Source organism: Panicum hallii, chromosome 9 (genome assembly GCF_002211085.1).
Source record: "Panicum hallii strain FIL2 chromosome 9, PHallii_v3.1, whole genome shotgun sequence".
Classification (NCBI taxonomy): Eukaryota; Viridiplantae; Streptophyta; class Magnoliopsida; order Poales; family Poaceae; genus Panicum; species Panicum hallii.
This window is the reverse complement of record NC_038050.1, coordinates 64,175,129-64,184,048: the sequence shown is the minus strand read 5'-3', so window position 1 is coordinate 64,184,048 and position 8,920 is coordinate 64,175,129. Positions and strand designations below refer to the sequence as shown.

General features: G+C 53.8%; 1 protein-coding gene and 1 pseudogene across 1 annotated transcript; both read left to right on the top strand.

Annotated features, from left to right (window-relative positions):
• The first annotated feature begins 244 nt into the window (after positions 1 to 244).
• On the top strand, positions 245 to 4,812 carry LOC112873736 (annotated as a pseudogene).
• Positions 4,813 to 6,090: 1,278 nt separating this feature from the next.
• On the top strand, positions 6,091 to 7,943 carry LOC112875858 (trinucleotide repeat-containing gene 18 protein-like). Its single transcript, XM_025939857.1, has one exon. It carries the CDS (start codon positions 6,214 to 6,216, stop codon positions 7,270 to 7,272), a length of 1,059 nt encoding a protein of 352 aa, XP_025795642.1. The 5' UTR covers positions 6,091 to 6,213; the 3' UTR covers positions 7,273 to 7,943.
• Positions 7,944 to 8,920: the final 977 nt, after the last annotated feature.

The window sequence follows — 8,920 nt, the reverse complement described above, 5'->3', positions numbered from 1 at the left end:
TCCATGCCAGGTTGCGCTCCGTGGACCGCCAGGCGGGCCCCATGCCCGCTCCTGCCCCACGCGCCAGTCTCCACCTCCCGGACGGCTCGGCGGGGCCCACCGCCGCCCCGAGTTTGAAATCCACTATTTCTGGCGTGCGTTTTTATACCAGTCTCGGATCAACTCTCCCAGTAGCATAGGCCTTAAGCGGCCTCCCCGATCTGATGCTCCCGGCCGCCGCCGCCGCCGCTGGTAGCCTCCGCGTCGTCCGCGCTGCGCGACCGCCTCGAGCTCGAGGCCGTGAGCCAGCGAGGAAGGCGCACTCCGCACGCCTGCAGCCCCCACTGTCCCGCAGCTGCAGTCGCGCGGGCGGATAGCGGCTCGGCGGCCGGGCGGGGCCAGGCCAGCCGCCAGCGCCGCACCCAGCAGCGAGTCAGCGCCCAGCGGCGGTCTGGCCGGCAGGCGCTGAGGCTTGAGTCGCGAGCACGCTCGGCGCGGCCCTGCCGCTCCGTCCAGGACCTCCGCCGCTCCTGTAGCATGCGGGCGCGCAAGCAGGCTGCAGGCCTGAGCGCAACGTGACCGACAAATTCGATCTTTGTTTTGAAAATTGTCAAATTTCAAAAGGTGTAAAAAAAATTGCAGCAGGTTATCTCGATTGATTGTAATCTGATTTGAGATTTTTTGGCAAAGAGCTGCTGCGAAAAAGAGATAACCTGCTGCAATTTATTTTTACACCGTTTGAAATTTTGAATACACACATCCTAGATCCTGGCCCGCACCTGTTAGGGGATGCCGTGATTTTATCATAAGATTCGTGAGTTGGTGGTCCGTTCCGCTCAGATAGATTTGTTGTTTGATGTGTACCAGGCTGTATCGGTGATTTCTATTTCTCGCAGGGATTGCCACGGATCGAATGCTGAGGAGAAGAGAGGAGTTTTATTGGGCGTAGGGAGTTTTAGGGCCGATGGGGTCGGAGAAGGGTGGTGCGAAGGTTATTGGCGGCGGCGGAGGTGCTGGTGGGATCTTCAACCTGTTCGACTGGAAGCGCAAGTCACGCAAGAAGCTGTTCTCCAACTCGCCAGGTAGGTGTTTGTAAGAAATCCTCTCTGACTGAACCTTCCAGGCAGAGCTGTTGTCTCTCTGATTTATCATTTCTTATCTTGTTCGTGTGATCTGTTCGCAGAGGGCGCCAAGCTGGTCAGGAGGAGTGAAGAAACCTTCCCATCCGGGCGTCTCCATTTGGTGAGTGATGTTTCCAGGTCTCGCTTGTCGCGAACGATTCGATGATGTTGCGCTGGTGAAGGGGGTTGTATTGACCTACGTTTGCTGGATAAATTTTAGGTTGATGATGACGAGGGGATTGGTGGCACAAGCTTCAATGGGAGCAGCGACTACAGCTGTGCTTCTTCAGTGACAGATGAGGAAGGGCGTGAGATGAAGGCACCTGGTGTGGTGGCCAGGCTCATGGGCTTGGACGCCCTGCCCACCTCAGGTATTCCGGAACCCTACCGCACACATTCCGTGACACAAGATCGTTCAGGGACAGCCAAAGCCTCAAGAGGAGTCCTGAGTACTCCATGAATGACCAGTTCAGTCATGTTCCTCGAAGAGTTGATGGTTATATGAGGAAGCAATTATATCTCAGAGCACAGAAGATGCCAAGCAGCCCGATTGAAATGTTCCAGATAGAAGCATTGCCACCGAGGTCCACAAAGCCCCTACCAATGTCTCATCATAGACTGTTGTCCCCTATCAAGAATCCAGGTTTCAGTTCAGCGAGGAATGCTGCTCAGATCATGGAGGAAGCAGCCAAGATTCTTCAGCCAAGAGCGCAATCCAGTTCTAGGGAGAAAATCTGTTCATTCAGCCCAGCACGAATTCCTTTGAGGGTTTCGGAGCCAAGAGAAAGCATATCTGCTTCTCAGAGGACTGTATCGCAGATAGCACAGTCATCCAGGAACACTCCTGAGCTGCCAGATATGAGGTTGTCCAGAGGGCGGCAGATGAACCGGAGCTGGAACAGTGAAGAAGATATTGTCATATTCAGACCATCGATTGATTCTTATGAGATTAACAATCCTAGTTGTTCAAAGAATAACAAGGGAAAGTCTATTTCTTTGGCAGTCCAAGCAAAGAACAATGTGCAGAAGAGGGAAGGTGCAAGTTCTGGGAGGAATTCAGGAGTTCAGAAAGAGCACGATGACCATAGAACAAACCAACCTTTTAGGAGTCAATCTAGTCACCAGAGAAACAAGCAGCAAAAGAAGGCATCATCATCTGGCACTTTGTCCCCTGTCAAGCAAAATAATCAGAAACAGAATTCTCTAGTGACCAGAGGCAAGATAGCACCGAACAAATCTGTCTCAACGCAGCAAGGCAGAAAGGTGATGGCAGGAGAATGGAAGCAAGGTGATGGCAGGAGAATGGAAGATCAAGAATGGAAGCAAGGTATCTAAAGTAGGTGGCAGAAAAGACATTGTGGAAAGCATAAGTGGTGATAGGGAAGGATCATCGTCAAACAGCAAGGACTTCCCATAAAAGAAACGTTTGATAGAGAGGAACTCCACCAATGAGAATGGTACATTTGTGCCTGAAAAACCAGTGGGTAAACTTCAGAAGCAGGTTCAACCTAATGTTGTTATGGATGAGCACATTAAGTGGGACAAGGAAAGTAAAGACACTACAGATGTTGTGTCATTTACCTTCACCTCACCCTTGGTCAAACCATCAGCAGGACACTCCAGGTTGGCGGGTAAATGGGACTCCAGAAGCAATTTCAATCTGGACGCCAGATGTGATAAAGATGATTCAGATAGTAAGACTGAAGGGCCATCATCTATGTGTCTGAACTTTGTAAATGGTGATGCATTGACCCTTCTCCTAGAAAAGAAGCTGAAGGAGCTAACATCAAAAATTGATCCATCCATCACCTTCACAAGGGGTGACACAGTTGTGCCTGCTACTTTTACCTTGGAGGAACAACCAACCTCTTCCTGCAGCAATTGGGGCTCAGAAAGCGGAGTATTCGACTGTAGCCCTTCTGAAGTCAAACCTTCTCAATATGATTATTGCCCATCAGCCCAGCCATCAACAAAAGGCCAAATTTTTCGTGGCAGTAAATTAAAGGTAAATATCTGTTTGGGTTACCCATTATCTTTTGTAAATAACATGGTTGCACAACAACAGTTAACGCACGTTATTTCTTTCTGTAGTGGAGCTTTAAAAAGATTTTATGTCATAATAGAATAGTATACCTCATGTACTTGCTCACTGCACATTATGTTTATGGCAAAATGTTATTACTAAAACCTTCTTGTGAAATGAGTAAATGCACATCAGTAGTTTTTCTCTGTTGGGCTACTCTAATGTCAACTTCATGATCTGGAATTCAACTTCATGATCTGGAATTGAATTTCATCAATATGTTGTGTTTGACATAATCATGACATGACACCAAGCTTCAGCGTGAATTTTAAGTTCCTCTTGAACTTTCTGCACTGTTGCATTTTCTGGTGGTTGGGGTAATATAATTTTTTTTGTGATGCTTGCGTTTTAGCTTCTATGAAGAATGCTTATAATAAATATGCACGAGAGCTCTCTTTTGATTCCAGCAACAAGGAAGAAATAATATGTCAAATGATAAAAATGGCAGGGAGTCCTCAGTTTACTTTCTTTTATGGTTGGACATGCTAAAGGTTTCGTGGTAACATTGGACTTGTACTGTCGAAAGTAATCAATTTCAGCGTTCTCTTAGTAGCACGACCCCTTGTGTGCCACATTCTAGCGTAGTTGCAGTTCTAATGCAGATTTCTCTTTGATTTAGGTGGAGGAACCAGAAGAATGCCGCAGTATAAGTAAAGCATGGAAGGAACAGGAGCATGAAGATCTGAGTTCCCTGTCCGTGCTTGAACCCACCTTTCTAAGCTAGAGTTGCTGGTCTTCCAAGTGTTCAGGCAGCAGCGATGGTAATTCCCCCAGCATGAAATTCTACAATGTCTAATTGAACTGTTGATATTTATTTACCTCTACAGAGTATTCATTTTTTTTTACAGGGAGTAAGGGGGCGTATTCATCTTTTTCTGAAGTTAAGACTATCCCAGGGAATTTCTTGATGAATCCACCATCAGTTGACATTGAGGCAAAGACTACAGACTCGCCCTCTTCCGCATCAGTAGATACTTCAGATATCTCAGATGTCACCCAATGTTCGAAGAAATCAAGACACGCAGAGCCGGAGTACGTTGAAGATGTGCTAAGCCACGTCAACTTGACAACAGATGAACTAGCGTCACTCTTTGTCAGTCAGGATGAATCAACTTTGGACCCGCTCCTCTTTGAGAAATTGGAGAATATGCATGTATATACACAAGGGAAAGAGCCTCTTGGCCGTCGAGGCTACCGGCGGCTGTTGTTCGACTGCGTAAATGAGTGCCTGGAGACAAGACGCAGCACCTACTTCCGGGCAGGATATGGAGCATGGAGCAAAGGGGTGGCAGCGCTGAGCAGGGGCATAGAGAACGAAGTCTGCAACGAGATCACCAGCTGGAAGAGCATGGGGGAATGGGTGGAGGATGAGCTTGTCGACAAGGACATGAGCAGCGGGGCCGGCGAGGAGGTGGAGAGCGAGATACTGAGCTCCCTGCTCGACGAGGTGATCGGCAACATGGTCGTGAGACGACGGCATGAGTGTAAATTTGTAATTTGAGATGAATGCTGTAGCTTTTGCTCTGAAATTTTGTTTCGTTCAGTTGTTACATATCCCCCCATTTATTCTGTCAACCCAGACCTGTTGTTCAAATCAGTGATAAATGTTACTATTTACCCTGTTGCAAAGACAGTTCATGGATCGCTTTCAGCTCGATTACTGAATGTGCTTGCCCTGCTTGACCTGGCTCCTGAAGATTTTACCTGTGTCATCCGCAACTCCATGACCATTTCTACTGTGCTAGTTCAATGCAAAGCTTGCCTGCGTATGCTGCAACCATTGCCTTTGCAAGGAAGGGGAGGGCATCGCGCCTCCCACGTTGTGGCGCATTGGTATGGACCTGTAGGTGTCGGAATAATGTGGCCTGCACAACTCGGGCGTTGCATTATAGCGCGATCAGATCTTTCATGGGCTCGCCGACAGTTCGAGCTGGACGCGTCCGAGTGAGGCTGGGTCTACGGGTCTAGTAGGCGCTGGAAGCCATCATGCATCGCCCTGCATTATTTGCTCATACTACCAGGATCCGTGTCCTGTGGCGTCACCTTCGTGGATGATGATACGAGTGTTCCTGACAAGTGATACACTATTGCGTTGCGTGGTCTCTTACCTTGTTTCAGACCGTCTTAAAACAGTTAGCACCTGTGGATCTGCGTGTACGGTCGACGTGTACCGTCCCAAACCGTGAGGACGTGCTTCTTACAGGCACCAGAGTAACTGTTCGCGAGTCAGAGTAGCGCCATGGGAACACGGTGGCTTCTCCGGTGAGCTGGCGTCGTAGTGCATGCTTGTACAAAGGCTGGCCGGCACTGGCATGATTGTTCAGCGTAACCAGGATCCCGGTTCTCAGGGGGCGACACAACTCTGATTGCCCTGGCACATGATCGACCCAACTTCTCGGTGCATTGCCACTCAATGTCTGAATGTCAGCGACACTGTGCTATCCCCTGTCCTAATTGGCCTGCAGATGATCGATCCAACTTCTGAATTCTGACGCGTCGCAACTCCGTTACAGCTTGTTACCTACCTGTAGTACTCAATCCGGCCAAGCATCTGCGCACCTTTCCAAAGCTACCAGTTGGATGGTGTTGGCGAGACTTCAGACTCTTCCTGCATGGCGAGTACTGTCAACTGCGTACTGAGTACCGAGCAAATTTAGCCAGGCAATTTCGTCTGAAATGTCGCGCTAGTATTTCCGCGGCAGCAGCTCCCTCCTCCGATAGCACGGCACGCCGCCCAAGCAGACGTAACTCCCCTGCAGTCAACAAACCCGATCCGGCCAGGCCGCTTGGCCGAGTCGCTGACCACCCCTGCGTCCCATCGCCACGCCCAAAACCATCGGTGTGCCGTGCGCCGGGCCCACTCCATTCTCCTCGACCTCCATTTATAACCTCTCCTCTCCCCTCCCCGCCTCTCTCCAGCATTCTCCTTCCGCCTCCCACCACCCTCCACCGCCACTTCACTGCAGCCAGGTCAACCCGGCGCGAGGAGCACGCCGCACGCGCCACGCAGCGTCCGCGGGCGCCGACGCCATGGACGACGACATCGACAGCTCCTGCTCCACCCCGTTCGCCAGCGCGCCGTCCAGCCCCGGCCGTTCCCCTGCCTTCGGCGGCGGCGGCGGCGGATACTTCTTCAGCGCGCCGGCCAGCCCCATCCACCACCTCCTCTTCTCGACGTCGTCCTCGGCCTCCGCGGCCGCCGGCGCGGGCGGGCGCGGGTGCGCGGGCGACGCGGAGTTCGAGTTCGGCGGGCCCGGCGGGCCCATGATCTCCGCCGACGAGCTCTTCCACAACGGCCAGATCCGGCCGCTCACCCTGCCCCCGCTCCCGGATCTCGACCCCGGCAGCGACGACGACGAGGACGGCGGCGGCGGGCGCGGCGCCCCGGCGCGGGGCCGCGACCTCACGCCGCGGAGCGCGTCCGTGCACCGCCGCGCGCGGTCCATGTCCCCGCTCCGCGGCGCGTCCCCGCGGCTCAAGCTGATCAATGCGCTGGTCCCCGCGCCGGATCTCGTACCTTCCCCCGGCGCCGCGCGGGAGGAGGCCGCGCCGCCGGTCACCGCCTCGTCGCGCTCCTCCTCGTCCTCCTCCACGTCCTCCTCGTCGTCGGCCGCGTCCTCGGCGCGCGGGTCCCGGCGGTGGGTGTTCATCAAGGACATGCTCCTGCACCGCAGCAGGAGCGAGCCCGGCAGCAGCAGCGCCCACGCGCACGACGCCCCCGCGGCAGGCGCATCCGCCGGTGCCAGCAAGCCCGAGCGTGCGTGGGCGTTCTCGCCCTCCTGGGCGGCCAGGGAAAAGCTCGCCGCTAGGCTCCGCCCCTCTCGCCCGCCTCCCGCGACAGAGGCGGCTGGCTGCGAGGAGGCCCGCCCGCGGGGGCAGGGCAGGGGTCGCAGGCGGCGGTCCACGACGGTGGCGGCGGCGCACGAGCGGCTGTACGCGGCGCCGAACCGGGCGCAGGCGGAGGAGATGCGGCGGCGCACGTTCCTCCCGTACCGGCAGGGCCTCCTGGGCTGCCTGGGCTTCAGCTCCCGCGGCTACGGCGCGCTCCACGGGCTCACCAAAACCCTCAACCCCGTCTTCTCCCGGTGAAACAGGTGCCGTCAGAAAGCAAGCCTCCCCGAGATGGCGAAATGGAAAGGAAAGGGAAAATCAAAGAGCGCGAGAAAAGTTCTTGGCCGACTTGATTTGATTAGCCCCTGTTCGTCATGTAAGCGAGCAGTTTCTTCTTGGTTTCTTTTGCGTGCGTTCTGTATAGGCGGCGGTCTAGCAATGTCAGTGAGTTCTCCTCCCTCCTTCGGAGAGGATGGTAGTTTGCCAATGGTCACATCGAACAGAGCATCGATGGAGGGGAGGGAGAGGGAAAGAGATGTGGTCGAGAAATATGGCGCGAAAATAGAATAGTCGATGGCGCCTTGTGTGTGTGCAAGGTAGTGTACCAAAGTATAAAGCGTGTACTGCCGCGGCATCGTGAAAGCAACCTCACTCGCTGCCGCAAGTTTGTACTACTCTAAATACGTGGCACGTCTGCAGCTCGCAGTTGCTTTACGGCATGCAGCACGGACGTAGAGTGCATCCAGCTGGAGCTGCGGGTGCGATACTTTCGCCGTACAGTACGCGTATTCCTACGGGGGCTGTATCTGCACGAGAACATCTCAGCTGTTACAAGCACTTAGGTGTTATCGTGTTACCATTTCAAATTTGTGCATCTACGTTACTCAAAAAGATTTAAGAATAAAAATATAAATGTATAGTTCATGTCACATCCTACCATCATGCAAAAATTCAGATACAACCGAAAGTGTACAAGATGCAACAGAAAAAAAGAATTCAGTATGTCAATAGTACGGGGTGCAACTGTTCATTTCAGACCCGTAACCCGCTACTATTCATAGGCTGATTTCTCTTTTATATTTCTCATCGCACAAGTTTCAATCGCATCACAAATTTTGCATGACGGTAGATGCTTGCATGAACTATCCATTCATATTTTTGTTAAAATTTTAGATGCATATATAAAGATATTACCGTGTTTGTTTGGTAACACGGTAATCCCTAATCTGCGCGTGTAACGCTGGAGATGTTCTCGTATCTGCACACTTGGTGCGGTGGCAGTGGCACACCAGCGGGGCTTTTTACTGCTGGGCGCAGCGATTTCATTTGCTGCCCCGAGAGGCGTACGAGGCCTGCAACTGCCTTTGCACCACCTTTACGCCGCCCCCCGCTTTTCAGCTGCGGTACGAAACGAAAGCGATCGCACACGTCCTAGGCGTACGTCCTCCTCCACCATAATCATAATCACACCCACCACGGCAGCACACCCCATCGGCATCCACGGGAAGATCAGGCCGTCCCGCCATGTCCTTTGGCATCCATGAAGAAGGAGAAGGCGATCTGGCCGTCGCCGTCGCCGTCGCCGTCGCCGGGACGGATTGGACGTCTCGCCTCCCATCCCATGCACTGCGGTTCTCGGCACGGCGCCGCCGGTGCGGCGAACGAGCGGGGGCGGCCGGCGGGGCGGGGCATGGATGGCCCGTGCGTAAATAAATGCGGAGGAGGGCACATGGGCGGAGGCCGGAGCGGGGGGCCTCGCGCGCGCACGTGCCGTGTCGGGGTCGTGGGGTGGCCGCCTCGCCCTCCGCCCGCTGCCGCCGCGCATCATTGGCGGGGCGTTTCGAGATCCGGGACGCGCGTGCGGACAAAACGGGCACGGCCCCACCTGAGTCCTGCGGGGGCTCGG